The 22,964-nt window shown below is 47.9% G+C and overlaps 1 protein-coding gene across 2 annotated transcripts in view; it reads right to left on the bottom strand.

The window, feature by feature from the left end:
- Positions 1-18,343, bottom strand: part of LOC111144397 (inhibitor of nuclear factor kappa B kinase subunit beta) — a 60,253-nt gene extending 41,910 nt beyond the window's left edge. For both annotated transcript variants that reach the window (XM_022498666.1, XM_022498667.1), the window contains exons 1-5: positions 18,299-18,343; positions 17,542-17,664; positions 3,935-4,029; positions 2,897-3,014; positions 213-282 (exon numbers count right to left, since the gene is read on the bottom strand). In XM_022498666.1, coding sequence (XP_022354374.1) covers positions 213-282; positions 2,897-3,014; positions 3,935-4,029; positions 17,542-17,646 — 388 coding nt within the window. In that variant the 5' untranslated portion in view covers positions 17,647-17,664; positions 18,299-18,343. The remainder of the gene's footprint in view (positions 1-212; positions 283-2,896; positions 3,015-3,934; positions 4,030-17,541; positions 17,665-18,298) is intronic.
- Between the last annotated feature and the right edge of the window lie 4,621 nt (positions 18,344-22,964).

Here is a 22,964-nt window from a genome sequence, read left to right as displayed (position 1 = left end):
CTTAGTCCGGAAGGAAGGGAAATCTATTTGAGTTCAGCACCTGCCTGACTAGTCCCCTGTTGACCTCCCCACTCCGTCTGCACCCCCTCCACACCACCCTCTGTAGGGAACAGAGGACCAAAATAGCTCCCCTCTGTGCTCTGCCAGGACTCACAGGCACACCACACACTCTCCCCAGAGGGCACGGCCAGACCTCCAGGGCTGGGATTTACCAATGTCACTCAGCAAGGTAAGGATGGGTCCTTCCCGCAGGCCACAGCAGTTCTCGAACTGGTTCAGGTACTGTCAAGAAGGTAAAAAGAAACATCAGAGTGAGCAGTCCCCGGCCACCAACAAGCCCACAGTGTGTTTTCCCAGCTGAAGTCATCTGGGGGCTCACCCCAGGCCCCGGCTCTAGGGACCTGGGCTAACAGGTGGCCTGAACAGCAGGACTGGCAGGAATTGGCCCAAGGTGGAGGAGGAGGAAGCGGTAGTGAGAACTCCCAGAAGCGCTCAGGCACTCACAGGTGAGGTGTCTGAGTCATTCTAAGAGGAGGGCTTTGCAGGCTCACCTGAGCTGCCATTCTGAGGGAGGCAGGCCAGAGGCCTCGCTCCGCCACCGGGGGACTGGTGCTCCTGAGAATCCCACAGAGGGCGGGGTGGAAGGCACTCAGTAAACAACACGCTCTGACCATTCCCCCAGCATGGCCAGTGGGATGATGATGGGGGAGTACTTAATGAGCGCTTACTACGTGCTTGGGACCCAGCAAACCTCTGCACAGTTTAGCTCAGTGAAGCTCTACCTACATAGAGGCTGAGCTCCCACTGCCACCAAGGGAGGTCGGCATCTGCACCTCACAGGTGAGGAGCCCGAGACCGGAGGGCTTCCGTGAGGCCTGCTCACACAGCCACTCTAGCGCGGCCCTGGGATATGCAGCTGAGGCCTGAGCTCAAACACTCGCCCTCTCTGCCCTCCCAGCCCCGGCTCAGTCCGAGGCTGGCGGCTGGCCTCAAATGAAAACAATGGAGAAGATAACTTCCCAGCTGAGGGTTATAGTCATTAAGGAACATTTATATTCAAGAACATTGAAGAGCCCGTTTTGTGAGCTGGGCATACAGATTTCACTCTTTTCATCAGTTTTGGCTTCTACCTTTGCTCAAGCGCTGGCCTAGCTGGTCTCTTGGTGCCCAGGGGAGGAGGCTTTGAACTCTTGAGAGGAGGGAAAGATAGGCTCCCTCATTTGGAGAACAGAGGTCCCAGGCACTGTGGGCAGCGGTGCCCTCCCTGCGCTACCCACCCTACCCCCTGCCATGGGGGGCCAGCCCCACGGACAGGGGCCCCTCAGAGTGCAAGGGCTTCCTGCCTCCCCCAGGTCATCCTGTGCCCCGTGGCGGGTCAGTCATGCTACAGTGTGCGTCACCTTCTTCCCTGGCTGACTTGGCTCTTTGCTGCCTGCAAGATCAAGTCTCAAGTTCTCTGCCGGGCTTCTGAGCCCTCCGTAATCAGGTCACATCCCACCAACTCCCATGCTGCCCTCCAAGAACCACCCATTCCACTGCAACAACATGACTCTATCTCCCATTTTAAAGAACCACATTCAGTAATTGGATGGTTGTCAAAGGTTAGGAAAATAAAGAATAAAAGTGAAGCATTATCAACTTCCCCATTTCTCATCCGTTATCAGTCCCCAGCTTGTCGGTCATGCCAATGGCTGTTCACATCCTGCTGTGCCACTCCCGCGACCTGCCTAGCTCACGTGGCAGGAGAAAGCCACTCAGGAGAAGAACCCTTGTGGAAAGTTTCCTCTACAAAAAGAAAGCGGAAGGGGCCAGAATAGTAATGGAAACAGCACACGAAGCTAGGTCCAAGAAACTGCCATGTCAAGACAGAAGAAGTGCCTGGGTATCCTGCTTCCCATCCCCCCGACCCCCCCTTAATACCGTGACCCTTCTAGAGTGAAGAGTTCGGGAGATGTGCACTAAGAGCAACCTCTTTTTCAACACAAAAACAACTTCGCTGTCCAGAGACAACTTTTATTTTGCTTCCTCCTATGTGGCATTCTTCAGCATCCTGGGTGGAGAGGGGGCCTGCAGTCGGCATCCCGTGGGCTGTGACCCAAGCTCTTCCACACTGCAGCTGCACCAGGCCTGGTAACTCGCCTCACCAGCCTGGGCCATGGTCTACAGCCTTCACGTGGTACCAGCATCACAGGGATGTGGAAAATCCAACAAGGCCAAGTACAAAAGCAGGCTGTATAAACGCGTTGGAGGCCACGCTAGGGAGGGGGCCAGGCACGACCGTCTCTGAGACAAGGAAGGGCTGCAGGCACCGACCCTGCAGGACGTGCTCTGGTAAGGGGAAGTAAACGCGCTAGAGGGACGAACGGCCAGATGGTGAGTCAGTGGTGGCTCTGGAACATCAGCCCAGTTCCCTGCTTACTAAGCCGGCTCCCTTCCTGCTCCACTCTGTGACCCTGTCTGTAGTGGGGCCACATCTGGGGGACAGAACCCCTCCCCATAAGCACAGTGGTGACGTGTACGCTGAAGGATGGCGGTGGCCCTAACATGCCCAGGGAAAGAAAGTTTGTTTTGGAACTGGTCCAGTCTTTCCCCATCCTCCAAACCTGGTGATTTTTTCTTGTCATTTCAGGAATCACTGTGCAGGACATACATTCAGAGAGCCCCTCCCTGACTTTTCCCGTAAGAGCTTCTGATTCAGTCCCTTGATTCACATCACGCACATTGCCCCACCCTGAGCACAGAAGAGGGGCATCTGGGAAGGAAAAGCAAGCCCGCCGCAGGCACCATGGCTGCCTGAGCTTCCTGACGAGGAAGGGGGCAAAAGTCATCCCCGCTGCTCTCTGCCCAGACAGGCTGCACCCAGCCACCCTGCGTCCAGCCACCCCAGAAGCCTCACCTTGCGGAGATCTCCTCCCTGGCAGTACTCCATGGCCAGGAGGGGCAAGTCATTGGGAGCCAAGCTCTGCATCCCCTCGGGGACGTCCCGGGCAGCCACCACATTGGGGTGGTTCAGCCTAGGAAGGAGACAGCAGTGAGGGAAAAACCCAGGCTCTGGCTCAAACCTGCTCCCTGCTCCCTGCTCCGTCCGTGTCTCAGCAAAGCTTTACAACAAAGGCCCGGACTAGCCGAGGTCAGTCCTAGCGGAGGTCAGGCACGGACTAGTCACCTCGGCGCTGGGTCCGTTAGCGTTCACCCAGCTCTACTTTCAGCACCGTGAGCTCAAGGACTGTGAGGGCCTCAGGTGCAACTAAATTTTCTTTAGAGTGCCCCATACCAAGTCCTCACTGAACTTCAAAACTGCTCTGAAAAGCACAGGAAGTAGAAGGACTTCCAACCTCAGGCCATTCAAGCAGGGATGGGGTGTGTGTGTGTGCACATGTGTGCGCGTGTGGAAACAAGGCGATGCCTCCCTTTTAAGAAGTTCACGAAGGGAGCACCTGTTTGAGGCCTTAGAAGAACTAGGTTGCTAAATGCTTACCTAAACCCCTCACTACCTGGGAGGACAGCGCCCATCCAGGGCCTGACAGACCACCCCTGTCCCCACACTGGGGGAGTAAATATCTGTCATCGGTTCACAGCAGTGGAGAGCCACACACCGCCTTGGTACCAGAAATACAGGGAAAAAGAGCATCTCTGCCGTGACAAAGATAAAGTCACAGTGATGGCTATTTTAAATTATTTAATATAAGAAATAAAACTGAGCAAAAGCCCCCGAGAAAGCCCAGAGTTGGACTCTAAGGGCCATTCCTCTACAAGTCATCTGTTAACCCTGATTGAGCTCAGGACTAAGATTTATGACTTTTCCAGATGCAACAGGTGGGGCTGTCGCTCCAGATCCTCAAGCTCAGAGGGCTTCCCTCCAACTTCACAGCAGTGTCCCAAGGCCCCTCAGCTCCCGCAGTCTCCTCGTCCCCCTGCAGTGATGGGCCCTCACCTTCTCATGATCTGGATCTCCAGGCACCACCGCTCTCGATTCCGGGGGCTGAGCTCCTGCCGGCACTGCTTGATAGCAATCTGCTCACCTGTTTCCTGCAGAGAGAGCACGCACAGGGAGGGGATGAGCAGAACTCATGACCAAGCCCACCGAGAAAGCCAGGAGTCGAATATGAAATTGTCTCCTTAGGGCCTAAAGCATGGATCGTGGGACCTCCGGGATCCCGAGGCCCACATATGTATCCTCTGATAGATGTCCCCAAGTCACTTGCCAGCCTCTGAGGCTCACCTCCACACCCCCACCTCTTCCCGGACTTTCCCCCTTCTAGCCAACCAGAGTCTACACCAACGCCTTGTTTGGTTTCCACCTCCTCCATGAAACCTCTGCTCACCACTCCTGCCAAAGAGATCTCTCACTTCTCTGAGCCCCGGCTGCTAGACAGAACCACAGGACACTGCCGGTATTGACCAGTCTGACCCAATGGCACTTGCCATCAATGGCACTTGCCTGTGATTCAACCTAATAGTTGCTGCCACACTGCCTTCATAGATCATGCAAGAGTTTCATCTCTCTAGAGAGAAGGCAAACCTAGCATAGTAGCTGGAACACGGAGGATGATTCAATTTAGCGTTTACTAGCTCTGTGACCTGGGGCAGAGCATTTGGTCGGACTCAGTTTCTTCATCTGTAAAATAAGAATGCCTACAGGCACCTTTCGGGGCTATCCTGAAGCTCAGCAGCCAGCAGTGTCCAGCCCTTAGCAGGTGTTCAGTAACACTGCGGAGAGCAGAGCAGACCCAGGTCACGCAAGAAGCCCGGCGTTAAGATCCCCTGCAGCTTGGCTCACCCTGGCTTTTCAGCCACTCTCCCGAGAGGTCCCCAGCCATCGGACACTGCGGCTGGATCAGACCGCCTGTCCAGTCCCCTGCTTCTCGGGTCTGCGCTCTTGCTTGTGTGGGAGCGCAGGCGCTGCGGGGCCCACCTCAAGGGGCTGTTGCTCTGCTCTCCAAACAGGCCACTCCTTCACACACACAGCTACCAAAAACTTATGTTCTGTAGAGTCACAGTATTATCTTCTCTTTTCTTGGTTAAATTACAGGCTTATCTTCATGCACGTTAAGCTCTTCTCCAGTAACTAGCACGATACCCTCAGTGGAGATTTTGTGAATGGAAGGGAAGGCAATCCGTAAAACATTTCTGAATAATTCACTGACTGCCTGGGTCCTGAGGATAACTCATCCCTTTTCCTTGGTCCTCTAGGCAGCACCAAGAAGCCCCAGGACACAGACTGAAAGGGGCGAGCCCTACAGCTACAGTGCTGGAGGCAGCAGGGACAGTGGCTCTGGCCTCCAGTGCTCAGCCCACCACAGGGGGCAACCATGTACTGCTGCTACCTCCTCAGGCCCCCAGGGGCCTCCAGGATGGCTGAGGCATACTGGGTGGCCCTAGCCATGCCTCTGGTGGCAGGGGCCTGGAAGCCGGGCCCGCCGTCAGTGAGCAAGCAGACTTTACCAGCATCCTGTATGTTCAGTGTCCGCACAGCGGCGAATGACCTCCCTAACAGCCCTATGACTGGGGGAGAGCCACGCCTGCAGGATCCTTTCACTAGAAAAGACAGCAGAACAGTACCAGAATTCTACTACTTGCCCAACTGAAGACGGTATCCTAGAGGCCGTGACAGACCATTTTCTTAGTTTTATCATTTTAGGAAAATGCATCCCAAAAAGAATCTTCATTCTTCTAACTGGAGCAATTCATACAGTGCTGCAAGGGCCACCCAGGTGGCTCAGCTGGTTGAGGGTCAGACTCAGGGTTGCCTCTCAGGTTATGATCGCAGGGCTCTGGGCTCAGTGGGTAGTCTGCTCAAGATTCTTTTCCTCCCTCACCCTCTCCGCCACTCCCCCTGCTTGCATCTCTCTCTCCCTCCCTCTCGCCCTCTCTCTAATGAATAAATACAATCTTAGAAAAGACACAGAGAGAACTGTGGCAGCCCTCCTGCGTGCACACGGCGGTCTCGCAGCAGCAGAACTGCAACGCGGGCACGCATTTACCAGACTGGCCATGATCCCTGCAGGAACACACACCCACCCAGTAAGAAAAAGGAAAACGAAGTCTCCAACCATGAGCAAAAGTTGTCAAATAAAACCACCAAGTCACTGCTTGATAGACCAATCCCTAAATCCGACATGCGCGAAAGAGAAGCTTCAGAAACACGGTGGAACCATTTTCTGCCTCTCCCAGCTCGGATGCCAGAGAGCAGATGCAACACCTCCACATGCTCGCAGAAGGAGCTTCTACCGAAGCCTGACACTGCTGCCGCATGTCACGCAGTTACTTCGCGCGCCTACTTTTTCCTTTTTTTAACAGCGCTACTGAAATATAATTCACGCACCGCACCACTGATCCATTTATGGTGTGCAGCGCACGGGTATGGGGGTATGGTCAGCGTAACGCAACCAAAGCCACACATCAATTTTAGAACATGTTCATCAACCCCCCCCCCCAGGAAACCCCATATCCGCGAGCAGTCACTCTTCCCCCAGCCCCTTGAGCAAAGGCAACCCCCTACCTTTATGGATTCGCCTGTTCTGAACGTCTCACAGATGGAATCCCACGATATGGGGACTTTGGGGATGGCTTCTTTTAAGGCCCACCCACGCGGCAGCCACATGCCTGCTTTTGTAACGACACACTCCTTGGTGCAGCCCGTGGCAGCGTGCTTTGGTAACCGGGTCCTGACAGACGGTTCACACACTGCTATCAGAACCCCAATATTTGGCCCAGATCCGAGGCACTCTCTGAAGAGCTGACCTCTTCAAAACTCATAAATCCTGTTGCTAGTGAACCAACCAGTATAGTTGTAACAAGTGAACTCGGTAGAAATCCATCTAGTACTTTTCACAAGTTAGGGAACATGTGAAAATTCTGTTTCTTCATCGATGTACAGACTGGTATTCAATCTCACAAAATGTTACACCCCCTATATATGAACTTCCCAATTCCTGTCGGTTCTCAAACAGATTTAAATTTGCTTTCAAGTTTCATTTCCCCTGAGTGTTCGGACTCAAACGTTTTCGCCCACTTCTAGGGTAACTTCATCAGTAGCGGCACTGACATGCCACTGGACATGCTGGTCTTCGGTCAGGTGGGATCAAATGGAAACTGAGACTCGACTGCACAGTTCTAAACTGAAGGGCCAAGTGTCAAACAAGGTCACAGGGCCGAGGGAGTCCCTTCAGCAGGTAATGTTTTGATGGACAGTCTGATAAGTAACAGTTTAGAACAAGATAATGCAACTCTTGGTCTGTTATCTCAGAATGACTCAGAGCTTAAATCAAGATATTTAAAGATCTGCACCTATTTTAACTTCAGTATACAGAACAGTGTGTTAGTTTTTTGCTTTGTTTTACTCCTGCTATTAACAAATTGCCACAAACTTAGTGGCTTAAGACCCAAATTTATGTCCTTACAGTTCTGGAGGTCAGAAGTCTGGTACAGATCTCACTGAGCTAAAATCAAGACGTCAGCAGGGCCGTGGTCTTTTCTGGAAACTTTAGGGAAGAATACATTTCCTTGACCTTTCCAGCTTCTAGAAGCTGCCTGCATTCTTTGGCTCAGGGTCCCTCCCTCCATGCCCAAAGTCAGCAACGACCAGCTAACTCCTGTCACATTGCATTACTTTACACTGACTCTCCTGCCTCCCTCTTCCACTTTTTTTTTAAAGATACATTTCATTTTACTTTATTTTATCTTATTTTATTTATTTGATAGAGACAGTGAGAGAGGGAACACAAGTAGGGGGAGTGGGAGAGGGAGAAGCAGGCTCCCTGCTGAGTAAGGAGCCTGATGCAGGGCTCCATCCTAGGACCTTGGGTTCATGATCTGAGCCAAAGGCAGACACTTAACGAGTGAGCCACCCAGACACCCCTTCCACTTTATTTTAAAGACTTTATTTAAGGGGCACCTGGGTTGGTTGGTTAAGCAACTGCCCTCGGCTCAGGTTGTGATCCTGGAGTCCCGGGATTGAGTCCCGCATGGGGCTCCCATCTCCACAAGGAGTCTGCTTCTCCCTCTAACCTTCTCACATCTCATGCTCTCTCTCACTGTCTCTCTCTCTCTCAAATAAATAAATAAAATCTTAAAAAAAAAAATAAAGACTTTATTTAAGAGAGACAGAGATAGGGACAGAGATAGCAAAAGGATAGCGGGGAGGAGGGGGAGGGGGGTCACTGCTGAGCAGGGAGCCAGTGCAAGGCTAGGACCTTGGGATCACATCCTGAGCCAAAGGCAGACACCCAACCCAGTAAGCCATCCAGGCGCCCTTCCCTCTTCCACTTTTAAGCCCCTCATGACCACACTGGGCTGACCCAGACAGTATGGGATAATCTTCCCACCTAATGTCAGCCAATGAGCAACCTTCATTCCCCTTTGCCATGGTGCCCTAACATACTGACAGGTTCAGGGGTTAGGACGAAGCCATCTTTGGGAGGGGCCATTATTCTGCCTACCACAGACAGTATGCTTCCTTCATAAAAAATGACAAATAGACCCCAGAGGTAGATTTATTAAGTGATTTAGAACATATTTTAGGTAATCTATCTACACATTGGATAATTGTAGACAATTGTGATCTGTTCAACACAAACACTGGATCTGACACATAGCTGTTACCCGGTCCAACCCAGAGTCCAGGAATAGATGTCGATATCGAAGACTGATATTAAAGATTGAAGATTTGATATCAGCCTCAGTATCCTGATGCAAACTAAGAAGTGAACTTCCCAATATGAATACTAAACACATTGTGGACTAAATGCGCACAGACACCAAAAGTCACTTTCTATTTATGGACAGCTCAGCTTAGTCCTACCGTTGCAGGGGAAATCCTAACAATTTCCGGGGCTTGGGAATGTCTCACACAGATACAAACACACTTAAACTTTTCTTATACAGCAGGCCTTGAGGCAGTATTCTAAAACATTCCAGTTTTCCATGAGTAATATTTCATTTGAAACAGAAACCCAAACACAATGACTTTCTGTTGCTAAAAACATACCGGCTCTAGAAAGCAAAATTCAATTAAACAGTTCAAAAACAGACTAAAAATACCGGTTTTGAAAGCCTGGGGAGTTTGATCTTCACTAGCAATGAAACACCAATAGCAGCGGATGACTTTCTTTATTTGGGTTGGAACATCCTTGAGTTTTAGCTCAGTTCTGTGGAGACCTAGACTTGGCCCAAACTGTATCAGCCTCCAACTTCTGGTAAGTGGACTCCTGGTGTGGGAGAAAATTTAAAATCGGTTTGTATTTTGAGAAAATGAAGACAGGGGGCAACAGTGTTAGCCACAGTGAATACAATTTATCATGAAGGTCCCTCAAGTCTGTGATTCTTTTGTACATGAAAACATAAAACTTGTGTATAAAATGTGTGTGTGGGGGGGGTACCTCCTCAGATGGCTGAGAGCTACCAGAAAGCATGACAGTACAAGTGAGTTGGAGGCCAGTCCACTCAGGAGCTGGCCCAGCTTCCCAAAGCTAGCCTTCTTCACACGAGGAGGGGAAACAGGCTGAAAGCCAAGAGGTCCATTCAAACTCTTGGCTGGGAAACCTGTCTCCTGTTACCGTGGCAACCATCCAACAGGCCACTGTGGTAAAAGGGGCTAATTAGTAATAACCAGCTCGTTCCTTCTCAGGCCCTGCCCTCCAAGATGAACTTCAGAGAGGAAGTACAGAGCTAGGCCTAGAGAGATCCTCGGGACAGAACTCAGGCCTGAGAGTCAAAAGGCACAGGGTCTCTGACTATAGCTTCACCCCTGACTCAACCACACTGACCAGTCTATGCTGAGAAATCTCCGAGTTCAACCCACTCCCTTTGGTGTAAACAGCCAACACGCACAGTGGCCTCCAAACTCACCGACAGAGGCTTGTGGGGTGAGGTCAGGGTGTAACTCCTTCATCCTTCACCTGCTGTATGTGGGACACTGAGCCCGCTAGTTTAGCTTCTGGGCCTTTATCCAGAAGAGGGAGAGGGAACGCTACCCCTCCGTCAAAACGGGATGGAGTGCCCGATACAGCGTGAGCCTTGAGCAAATTACAGCAGCAGCATTTCCCTTCTCTGGCCTTGTGTTGATGTTATTCTACCCATTTGATTTGTCTTCTCTTCAGACTCTCTACAGTCCATCTCCTTCCAAGATTCTGCTCAAGTTCCGTTTCCTCAAGAAGCCTTCCCTCTCCCCTGAACACTCAAGAGAGAATATGGATAAAGCAGCGAGCACAGCTGGCACAGGACACTCTCAATAAACAGCAGTCATTCATATCTCTGCACAATTTGGTGCCCATATAGACCTATTTCATAGACGGCGGAGCATTCATTTTACCTCCTCAGAGCATAAGCACACTGAAGACAAAGTCGTTTCTTTTTTCCCCCAGTGGACCTGGGTCTGTGTACAATACATTCTTAGTGAACTGACTGAGGTCTTTACCACTTCCAAAACACACACATAAGCTGAAGTGAGCTTAATCTTGTCCAGTGAGGAAACAAGTCAAAGTCGGTACCACTTCGTAGAAGAGATCATTAATGACACCGTGCCTCTTAGAGCTTTACACGAGCCACTCCGTACATTACCTCATGTCATCCTCACGGGCGTCCTTTGGGAAACCAGGCAGCAATTCCCAGCCTCTTTCACAGCAAAGTGCACAGAGAATAGTGCAAGGCATCCTGGGACATGTCCAGATCCTTTCAGAAAGCAGCGGCCCTATTTCATGCTTCGACATGCTGAGAGCCAAGGAGATCAATATCTTAGCATCCTCAAAAATCCAAGGGGGGAGTTGGGCTCAAAGTCATGAAGCTGGTAAGAAACAGAGCCAGGAATGGAACCCAGGTATGGGTGACTGGGAGTCATGTGGTTTTCCCCCTTATTCCCAAAAGGGGCTGCAGGCTGAGGTCACCCGGGTCATCTTTTTCTTCTTCTTCTGTATTTAACAAAGGTCTTGTTGAAAACATCAGCCTATCTAGACCATACTGATAAATGGTTTGTGCTGACCCCCCGGCTGAGGATTTAAGGCAGTTCAGATGCGGCAAGGACTGCCAAGGCCCATGCTTGGTAACAGATTCCAAAAACTCAGGGAAACAGGGATAAGGGCATTTGGTACACTGCCCTTCCTCACTAAGAAATATTTGTTTTAGAAAGATTTATACATCTTGTCTTCCAAATGAGAGTTTTTCCCTTAGTGCTTCAAAATGGTTTAAAAGCAACTTTTTTTTTCTTTATTTGACAGAGAGAGAGATCACAAGTAGGCAGAGAGGCAGGCAGAGAGAGAGGGGAAGCAGACTCCCCACTGAGCAGAGAGCTCGATGCGGGGCTCGATCCCAGGACCCTGAGATCATGACCTGAGCCGAAGGCAGAGGCTTTAACCCACTGAGCCACCCAGGTGCCCCTTCAAAATGTTTTAGACTGATTGAAGAGAACTGAAAATGTTCTAGGGTTGTCCATAAGCTTCGATCGCCCGCCATGGAAAAGCCACAAGCCACAGTGGGGAAAGCAGGAAGTTGGGATTTTCAGATTCCAGCTCTTCACTTCCTAGCTTAGCCTCTTCAGGTAAATGACCTAACCTCTCTGTGCTTCAATTTCCTCAGGGGTAAACAGAAATAAAGACAACAGGCAGGCTCAGTTGGAGGAATGTGGGACTCTTGATCTTGGATCATGAGTTCCAGCCCCGCTTTGAGTGTAGAGATTACTTAAATAAATAAACTTAAAAACCATAAAAGGTAATAGTTCTTTCTTTTAGGGTTATGCAGACTGAAGATAAAACATGTAAAATACCTAGCCCATTGATGGCACATGGTAGGTTCTCGATAAATGATAGGTCTGATTACTAGGCATCATTTATGTGACTGAGAATACCAATACCTAGACTCTTTTATGCAATTGTTCTTGTGATAAACTAAAATGTCTCTCTTGTAGACAAGATAAAATATATGTGCTATTAGGAAATGTACACTGTTGAGAAGTATAATTATTATATACTGACTGGAGTTAAGTTGTCAAAACCACTTATCCCACTAGCTTTCTTCGAGACTCTGAACACTGGGACATCCACCAAAGAAGACACTACTCCTGTTCTGATCTTGGACATCAGCTAAAGAACTGAACCTACAGGAGACCTAAGAGTTTGCCCCCCACCACCCCAGGAACAACCCAGAAGGGTGACGGAGAGCTTCCCCAACTGAGCCAGGTTCATCAGCAAGGTTTCACTAGGTACTTGTGAAACTTGACTCCTCCTGCTCCCTCAGCCCTCACCTTCCACTCCCCCACTAAGTCCTAAAATAGCTCTTAGATCTGCCCACTTCTCTCCATCGCCAACCACCATCAGCCCCATCCAATCCCTCACTTGTCCAATCTCCAAAACCCACGTGATAGGGGGTGCCAGTGGTGTCCTGGTACCAGCTCTTCTGCGAGCGGATTGTTAAATACTCAGGAATTCGGTGAGACGTGCTCATTAAACTGTCAGTGGCTTGAAACAAGCCATGGTGGGAGTAGTTACTCCGTGGAAACAGGTAAACCCTACCACTCTGGATGATATTTTGGAGAGCCGACTTCCCAGCACATCACTGCCTGGGCCCCTTCCAAACTCTTCCCACAGTCAGAGTAGACCCCCTTCCAACAGCTTCCTGTTGCTCTTCAGATAAAAACCAAAAGCTCTTAGCAGGGTCCCACTGTCACTTTCTACGTAGCAGCCTCCCCTGCACCTAGCTCCCTTTGTCCTCCCTTCTGGTCCTGCTGACCTTTCTATTCCACCTGCTTGCCAAGACCTGCCCCAGCACAGGGGTTTTGAATAGGCTGCTCCCTCTTCCTGGAACTCTCCTCCCACGTTCTTAGACCGGCAAAGCCTGGCTACCTTCTACCAATAACTCAGATCTGCACTTAAGTGCCACTTCCTTGAAGAAGCCTCCCCCTGCCCCCGCCCCGACCTCCAGACTGATCACACCTTCTGGTATAAGGTATCACTGCCGTGAGCCCCTCTCCTGCGTCAGACTTATGAGAGTTAGGAGCTTACATTTGTAATGACTGATTAATAGCTCTTTCCCTTTTCCAAAAAGATCTTTAAGGAAAGTGAATGACTTTACGCACCTAACACATGTATAACATAAAGAAAATTGCTATGGGGGAACTGAAAGAAAGCCAAAGCCACACAGGGCCCTGGCTGACCAGGAACTTAGAGCCATGACAAGATACATTCCTATACACAGACAAAAGGGCAGGATATGAAGCATGCCTAATGATTGGAGCTGGGGAATTCAACGGAAGAACTAATTTTTATAGAATGAAGGAGTCCATGGGAGGTTTATTGAGGAGGTGGTCTGGAGCTGATCCTGGAGGAATGGGCAGAAGCACATAAAGCTGTCCAGGAAGCAGAGGCTTGTCCCAGAGAAGGCTCAGCCAACCAACTTGTTGGGAGTCAACGAGAGGAGGTAATGCTAGAAAGACGGGGTGAGGCCAGACTGTGAAGAGGCCTCAAACAGCAGAATGATGTGAATTTGGCTTTTAAAAAATACAGATTAAAGAAAAGAAAAAAGAAAGAAAAATGATCAACAAAATGAAAAGGCAAACTAGGGAGAAGATATTCGCAAATGATACATCCAATAAGGGATTAGTATGCAAAATATAAAAAGAACTTACACAACTCAACACACAAAAAAAGTAATAATCCAGTTAAAAAATGGGCAGAAGTGGGGCGCCTGGGTGGCTCAGTGGGTTGGGCCTCTGCCTTCTGCTCAGGTCGTGGTCTCAGGGTCCTGGGATCCAGCCTCGCATTGGGCTCTCTGCTCGGCAGGGAGCCTGCTTCCCCATCTCTCTCCACCTACTTGTGACCTCTCTCTCTCTGTCAAATAAATAAATAAAATCTTAAAAAAAAAAAAAAAAAAAGGGCAGAAGACCTAAATAGACATTTCTCCAAAGACATACAAATGGAAAACGGACACATGAAAAGATGCTCAACATCACTCATCATCAGGGAAATGCAAATCAAAACCACAATGAGATATCACCTCACACCTGTCAGAATGGCTAGAATGAAAAAGAGAAGAAATAATAGGTGTTGGCGAGGATGTGAAGAAAGGGGAAACCTCATACACTGTTAGTAGGAATGTAAACTGATGCAGCCACTGTGGAAAACAGAGTGGAGGTTCCTCAAAAACTTAAAAACAGAACTATCACATGATCCAATAATTCCACTGCTGTGTATTCAATCACAGAAAACAAAACCACCAATTTGAAAACACTAATACATGCACCCCTATGTTTACTGCAGCACTATTTATAACAACCAAGACAGGGAAGCAACCCAAGGGTCCATCAACAGATGAATAGATAAAGAAGATGTGGCATATATGTAAAGGGATATATAGATAGATAGATATAGATATAGATATAGATATAGATATATATACACACATACACAATGGGATATTACTCAGCCATAAAAAAGAATGTAGTCTTGCAATTTGAGACAACATGGATGGACATAAAGAGTATTATGCTAAGTAAAATAAGTTAGAGGAAAAAATGTCACATGATTTCACTTCATGGGGAGTCTAAACAAAACAAATGAAGGAACAAACAAACAAAAAAAAGTAGAAACAGACTCATAAATACAGAAAACTGGTGGTTTCCAGAAGGGAAAGAGTTGGGGGATAGGTGAAACAGGTGATGAAATTAAGAGATACAAATTTTTGGTACCATAAGTAAGTCATGGGGGGATGAAAAGTACAGCATTAGAAATATAGTCACTAATACTGTAACAACACTTGTGGACAGATGGTGTTGATATCATGTATGGGTATGGGGACAGATGGTGACAATATCACAGTGAGCACTGTATAATGTACAGAATCACCAAATCACGACACTGTACACCTAAAACTAATATAAAAGTGAATGCCACTACTGGGTATTTACCCTAAAGATAAAAACATAGTGATCCGAAGAGGCACGTGCACCCGAATGTTTATAGCAGCAATGTCCACAATAGCAAAACTATGGAAAGAACCTAGATGTCCATCAACAGATGAATGGATAAAGAAGATGTGGTCTATATATACAATGGAATACTATGCAGCCCTCAAAAGAAATGAAATCTTGCCATTTGCGACGATGTGGATGGAACTAAGGGTATTATGCTGAGCGGAATAAGTCAATTGGAGAAAGACAACTATCATATGATCTCCCTGATAATGAGGAAGTGGAGATGCAACGTGGGAGGTTTGGGGGGTATGAAAAGAATAAATGAAACAAGATGGGACCAGGAGGGAGACAAACCATAAGAGACTCTTAATCTCACAAAACAAACTGAGGGTTGCCGGGGGGAGGGGTGTAGGGAGAGAGTAGTGGGGTTATGGACATTGGGGAGGGTATGTGCTATGGTGAGTGCTGTGAAGTGTGTAAACCTGGTGATTCACAGACCTGTACCTCTGGGGCTAATAATACATTATATGTTTATAAAAAAATTTAAAAATTATTAAAAAGAAAAAGAGGGAAAAAAGTGAATGCCAACTATACTTCAATTAAAAAATAAAATAAAAATTAAAAACAAGGTTTTTGAACAAGGGAAGGAACTTGAAAGTAGTAATTTTAGAAGACCAATCTACATACACACACACACACATTTTTTGAGGCCCGTATCTATAAAGTCAGGAACAAATTCCATCTGACAATAGCTCTCCAAACTCACAGAGCAGACAGAGGCCATTTTAGTTGGAGATGACAGACACATGGCACAGCTGGACAGAATTCCTTTTGAGGGAAACCAAACATCTAGTTCAGCTGCTGCAAGACAGTTGCTGTGGTCAAGAATCTAAAAGCTGTGGCCTCTCTAGAAGCAGCCCAGCCCAGGTATGTATGTATGGCCATAGAATGATCTGACTCTTATGTTGTAATGCTAAGGCCATGGTTATACTCAGACCAGAACACATTTGAGCCAGTTGTGTTTCTGTGGCCCGCTCTGCCATAGGGTTTGCTGGAATTCTGGTTTCCCAGTTGAATGTGGGAATGACCACCTCCAGAACTGTATTCTGCCTCCAGCTCTGGCTCCCACATTCCTCGAGGGGTCATTCCATCTACTTAAAGCTGACAAGACTCAGGGCAGGGCCTAGAATGTCTTCCAACTAACTGATGAAGATTGCTATCTGGAACGACGTTCTCCTGTGGCTGGCCAGCAGCCTTGATGACTCTCCCGCGGGCTGATGCAGCTGGCTCCTGGGAAGCGGTGCACAATTTGCCATCCCTTCAGTCCAACAAGGGGCTCACCAGCCCCTGATCAAAAAAGCAGGTACCTTCCATCAAGGACTTCACAGGTCTTATTTTGGAGTCAGGAAGCTAACTTTAGTTATTTGGTGACTGAGGGTTCCCTAGAGCAGTGGTCTCCAAATTGGGTGTATGTGCACCACCGTGACCCAAGACTGTAATCCAAACAAATTAAAAAGAAATTACGCTTTTCTGATATCAGCTTTAGGACAGCCTCCTGAGTTTATTTCTCAGAAGATAACACATCGCTTGTGGCCTCGAGGTAGACAGAGGAAAATGAGCATTCCATAGGGACTGGTGGACGGGGGCTCCGGCTTAGGTAGATCATGGACTGTATTATCCAGTTTCAATAAAATGACTCTCATAAAATGGACAAGTACCTAAAGAAATTCCTGCGGAGAACTTCGGCACAAGCAAACAGGAATATGCAAGAACTAACACTTCTATATTGTACGCAACTCATTTCAGACACAGGAGTAAAACAATGAGGATCTAATCAGATCTAAAAAGAAATTGGCCCAAATAACTCCAAATTATAAAAATTCTTTGAAACATGGGTTTTCATCCACTATTCTTAACGATAAAATTCTCACTTTCTCTTTTTTTTATTTAAGGTTTTATTTATTTGACAGAGAGAGAGAGATCACAAGTAGGCAGAGACGCAGGCAGAGAGAGAGGGGGAAGCAGGCTCCCCGCTGAGCAGAGAGCCAGATTTGGGGCTCAATCCCAGGACCCTGAGATCATGACCCCAGCAGAAGGCAGAGGCTTAACCCACTGAGCCACCCAAGCGCCCAAATCTCACTTTCATATAGATCTGTATATTCTGTGCTGTGCAGTACTGCAAACAATACCGGGAAGGCATCATAATGAGTACATATTTGAAATATTTTTAAACCGATTTTTTAAACACTTAAATATATTTTTCTACAACCATCCTTTAAACTGTTCTATTTTTGTATGTTTTGTAACATGCAATTATTAGTACACGATAGCATGATGGTAGCACAGATATAATTTAAGATACATAAAACTGAGTCTGAAAACTTAAACTATTTTTACTATTTACTTGGGGAGCATAGTCAGTAAAGTTTGGAGATCAGTAACTTAGAGTCAGCTCAGAAGATCGAAGGCCCCTTTCCAGTTCCCGGTTCTCACGCTCTCCCAACAAGCCCATGGCCAAAGGTGAGGCCCATCCCCTCCACCCAGCAGCGTGGGGCAGAGGCGATTGGAGGGAAACCTGTCTTCTCCGCCTCGCCTACCACCCCTACTCGCCTTTGTCCTTCCCAGCCCCACGGAGGCCCTACCTGATTGTGCCACCGGATGACGTTTCCAAATCCCCCTGTCCCGAGTCGTTCTTTCATCTCCCAGGCCCCACACGTCTGGGTTGGCAGAGAAGGTGACCAGCTCATACTGATGCCGTGCTAACTCTGTAAGCAATTTGGTGTGGGGGACAAAGATTAATTAACATTAAGAAAAAAGTGAAACTCAAGGAGATGGAGAAGGTAAGAGAGAACATGCGAGAGACCGTTTTCTTTTTGTAAATAAACGATGGTGTCTGGTGTGCGGGTTTTGGCAGCGAACTTTTGTTTTTCTCACCTTCCCGCACCCCCACCTCAGCTGTGGTGGAAGGAGACGGGGAAGAAAGTCACTCGAAGGAGATCTTTCTCCACACCCCCCGAACTCGGAGAGGGGAGCCCAGCCTGGACTCCAGCAAGGGGCGCCCTGCTCCGCGCCCATTCCGCTCAAGGCGGCAGGGACAGAGGCTAACACTGGGTTTCCCTACGGTCACGTGTGTCTTCACACAGTCCAAACGCATCGTGACTCTCTCCCAAAGCCACCACCTCCAAGAGGCCACCTGGAACCGCAGGGGCTGTCCCGGGCCTCCCCACTCTAACCCGCGCGAGGGAAAGGCTTGTATGCCCGGAAACCCCGACTTTTAAACTCCACAGAAGTTTCTTCGGGAGCCACAAGGGAGGAGGGAGGCGCGAGCTCGCCGGTGCAGAGCAGACGGGGGTCTGCAGGTGTCACCGCCCCTCCCCCGCGGCCGCCCGGGGGACTCACCTGTTGGCAGGAGTGCGGGGCAGGGGAGCCGCTCCCCCGGGAGGGGGAGGCGGGGGCTGGGGCGGCGAAACCGGGGTCTCTGGCACCTCCCCGCAGACATTAAAATGCGGGAATCTTAAACCTGCCGGCCCAGCGCGACTTCCTCAAACACTTCCTGCTCTGACGTCACGGAGCACGTGGGCCGGGCCCGCCCTTAAAGGAGCCGCGGGGGGGCGCCCGCCCAGACTACGCCCCGCACCCGCCGCTGTGGGGGCCGCCCCGGGGCAGCTCCTCATCCTCGCCCAGGTGACCCTGGGAGGAATGCGTGCGGCTTCTAGACGGCCCCAGTCACCTGGGACACGCGGCGCTCCCTGAGATAAGAGAGTGCCTCTGAAATGACCCGGAGCGCGCCCACCTCGCTTTACGCAGGACTTGAACCTGCTGCGGCTTCTGGGACGGGGGAGATGGGGATTTCCTCACCAGAGCCCTCCCGGGGTGAACTCCACACCGCTTCCTAGACTTCTAACGGGGTGGAATTTCCCGTGCCCCCGCCAGGATTTATTTAGGGACTGTTTACAAGAATTGCCGCGCCTCCTTTCCTGGGGCTGCGTCCCCTTTATCTGGAGGATTTGGGGCCCGGTGTCAAGAAGAATAAATCACAGCCGCACTCCCTGGAAGTGTCAGCCCCCACCACCCCCTTAAAAAAATGAAGACAAGGGACGCCTGGGTGGCTCAGTTGGTTAAGCAGCTGCCTTCGGCTCGGGTCATGATCCCGGCGTCCTGGGATCGAGTCCCACATCGGGCTCCTTGCTCATCAGGGAGCCTGCTTCTCCCTCTGCCTCTGCCTGCCATTCTGTCTGCCTGTGCTTGCTCTCTCTCCCTCTCTCTCTGACAAATAAATAAATAAAATCTTTAAAAAAAAAAAAAAATGAAGACAAGCGGGGAGGGAGCGGGAGGAATCTCGTAGTGCTAACGCGAAACTGCAGTTTCAGCCGCGGTGATGTAGGGAAGTTGTGAGAGAAGCTCACAGCCCTGGGGGTCACCGTTCAACTCCTACCTACTTGACATTATAATAAGGTCTTTTGCTTCGGAATTTCTCAGTTCCGTGGCATTATGCTATCACACAAAGATGGTGTGTGTTGGTAGATTTACTCAACCAGGAAAAAAAAAAAATTAAAGGAAACCTGAAGATAATACCCTACATTTATAAAATGTTCTCTGTACTTAGAATTCCTCATTCAAATACTCAGGGCAACCCCTACACATGGGATAATAACTGCATTTTTGAAAAAACATTTTATTTATTTATTTATTTGACACAGAAAGAGAGAGAGCAGCAAGAGAGGGAACACAAGCAGGGACAGAGGGAGAGGGAAAAGCAGGCTTCCTGCTGAGTGGGGAGCCCAATGTCTCTGGGCTCCATTCCAGGACCCTGGGCTCATGACCTGAGCCAAAGGCAGATGCTTAAGGACTGAGCCACCCAGGCGCCCCTGCATTATTGTTATCCCCATTTTGTAGATGGGAAGACGGATGTGCAGAGAGGAAAATATGTCAAAGGCATGGGCTAGTAAGTAGATGAACTGATATTCCAAACCAAGTGGCATGTTCTTAGGTCCAAGCTCTTAATATCTGGTTAAAAGTATACTAATTTCAGAAGGAGGCAAACTGGATTTTGGATCCTAATACTGCTATTGACTACTCTGAGATTTTAGGGCCAATTACTTAACCACTCCAAGCATCCATTTCTTTTCTTTAAAATGTGGGCAACATTAGGTTGAATCACATGAAATTGCCTTTTTTTAAAATAATACAGAAACGGTTGAAACACCAGCAACAAACATCAGTGGTTTCATCAGGTTCAGCCTAAGAGCAGCAGGGAAGACAGGAGGGCACGAAAGTCAGAGAAAGGAACCAGCAGGGTTGTTGAAGCAGAGGAGTGAATGGTGGTAATAGCCATGCCTGACACTGAGGATACTCCCGCCTGCACAGAACCTGTGGCCGAAGTTAACTTTTAGGAACATATTGATGTTACTTGAAATGGTGGGGCCCGGAGCACACAGCAAGAAAGATTCTTGAGACATCTTCGATGCAAAATGTGGTTTTAATGAAGCATGGGGACAGGACCCATGGGCAGAAAGAGCTGCTTCCCTGGGATTGTGAGGGACAGCCAGTTATATACTTGGGAGCTGGGGGAGGTAAAGATCAAGGGAAGTTTTCAAAAGGACTTTCAGATTCTAAAGAGGACTTACAGAATCCTGGAAGTCTTGCATATTGTCAAGCCAAGGTTGTTTTTCCCTCTAGCAAAACATTAACATTAACACACCTGGGAATTTCCTGGAGGAATGTTATTCTCTGCCTGTTTCAAGTGTTTGTCAATAGGCTGTAGGTTATAAGGAACTTTAATTTTATCTACATTTCCTTCTGCCTTTGTTCTCCTCATCATACCCCCTGAACAGTTCTGACCCTTAAATCTTTAAGGTTGTTGAGGGTGGAAGGGCTTATCTTCTGTAACTTCTTCCAGCTAAATAAGGTCATAGAGATATCCCTACCTGTGGGTCAACATTAGTCAGATGAGGAATTTATATGTATAGGAGTTACCAAAGTCAGAGGCAACCAATCCAAGGTAGACAACATACACGAACCTCCTTAAGTAGAAAGGATTATTTGTCAGTTGGAAGTTACGGGAGTGAAGAAGTTTTGGCACCAAGCAGGGAGACACCAGAAAAGACAACAAAATAAGGTTAATATTATAATGAGAAAGAGGAGCCCAGTAAAAATGACATTGATGGGGTGCCTGGGCGGCTCAGTTGTTAGGCATCTGCCTTGGGTTTGGGTGGTGATCCCTGGGTCCTGGGATTGAACCCTGCATCAGGCTCCCTGCTCAATGGGAAGCTTGCTTCTCCCTCTCCCACTCTCCCTATTTGTGTTCCCTCTCTCTCGCTGTCTCTCTGTCAAATAAATAAAGACAATTTTTTTTTAAATGATATTGATAGTTAACTAAAATTTTACTCCAGTACTTTATTGTCTTTTAAAGAGAAATTTGAGATCTTCCACAGGTTCACAGGAATAAGAAGGCACGTTAGTTTGCTCATTGGTTTCCAGTGAAGGAGGTACAGGTTTTATTCTAAATCTAGGAGCCCATGAAGAGTGCCCCTCTAATTGTATTGAAGTGGGAGTATATAATATGACCCGATAGGGGCCCTTCCATTTTGGAGTTAAATTTCCTGCTGTATTGGACTTCCAATCCTTTAAATAAACCATCTCTCTGGGGTTTATATGGAGTTGGTTCCTAGTGACGATCAGGTCAGGTTTAGGGAGGATATAGTTTGTGTATTCATTTAGAGATTATGAATTAACCTGGCCTCAAGTGAATAACTTAACAGAGCATCATAGTTTCCATCTATTCATAGGTGTTCAGTGAGAAAAGGTTTTTCATATAGTAACTCAAAGGAACTTAACCCTATTGGTTGTTTTGGGGCTATCCTCACTCAGAGAAGCCCTAACCAAAAAGATTAATCCAGTTTTCTTAAACCACAATGCTTAAAATAGGATATCTACAAAGATGTGTTATTGAAATATTTTCTCTGTAGTCTATAATCACCCTCCTTTTTAAAATCAGAGATAGCCAAATCAAGACTAATTCCTTTGAAAAACAAGTCCAGTTGTAACAAACTTGGCCTTATTATTTACATACGCTCAGAAAGAATAATGGTTGGCGATATAGATCTCTTAGAATCTGCTTTGCTGGAACTTTTTGTAAGGAATCTCCAGGTTGAATTTTAGTAGTGTCTCTAGGCCAGAAACCAAGCCAAATGCTTGCCATCAGAGATGCAGTACCTGTAGATGTGGGCAAATTCCTCTTGCTGAAGTCCCCAAGGTATCCTGCAGTTCCTGCACCTGCCAGGAAATGACATTTTTTACTCACCTGGTAAGGCTGCTGGAAATTCTGCAAGCAAGGTATCGGGCCAACATTTCCATGGAGCCCTACTGGCTTCATGCTTCATAAAGTCAGCCTTAGTTCCTTAAAGCTGTCGGGTCACATCTGAGTCTATGCAGGTCTCTCAAATGTGACCTTCCAGTCAAAGCCCTGGTCAAATAACTAATGTTTCTAATGAAGTCCTATAACAAGGAGAACAGATTCTTTTTTTGTTTTTTTTTTAAGATTTTATTTATTTACTTGACAGACAGAGATCACAAGTAGGCAGAGAGAGAGGGAGGAAGCAGGCTCCCCTCTGAGCAGGGAGCCCCATATGGGGCTCTATTCCAGGACCCTGAGATCATGACCTGAGCTGAAGGCAGAGGCTTTAACCCACTGAGCCACCCAGGTGCCCCATGGGAGAACAGATTTTTATTGAACCCATGCAAATGACTAGGATTGCCATGGAAGAAAGAACACTTACTGAGACCTTTTGAATTTTAGAGGGTTCCACTAGAGAGAAAAGTTAAATGCTTCAATTTGTTCCTCTGTGAACAAATTTTATCCTATTTCTGTACGTCATAGATATCTTAAGAGAAAGTTTCCTTAATCTGGAAGAACAAAAAGTACAGAACAAGGAATGTTTCAAACAAGAGTTACAAAAACCATAATCATCTTCTTTAGTTCATTTAGTCTCATGTTACTAATTCTTGGTTCCATGTGAATGCAGCTTTTAGCTAGTTCTGGACATTTTTGCCAATTTTAGTTTTA

This window comes from Enhydra lutris, unplaced genomic scaffold (genome assembly GCF_002288905.1).
Source record: "Enhydra lutris kenyoni isolate GAN:26980312 unplaced genomic scaffold, ASM228890v2 scaffoldscaffold11, whole genome shotgun sequence".
Lineage (NCBI taxonomy): Eukaryota > Metazoa > Chordata > Mammalia > Carnivora > Mustelidae > Enhydra > Enhydra lutris.
This window is presented reverse-complemented; position numbering and strand designations above follow the sequence as displayed.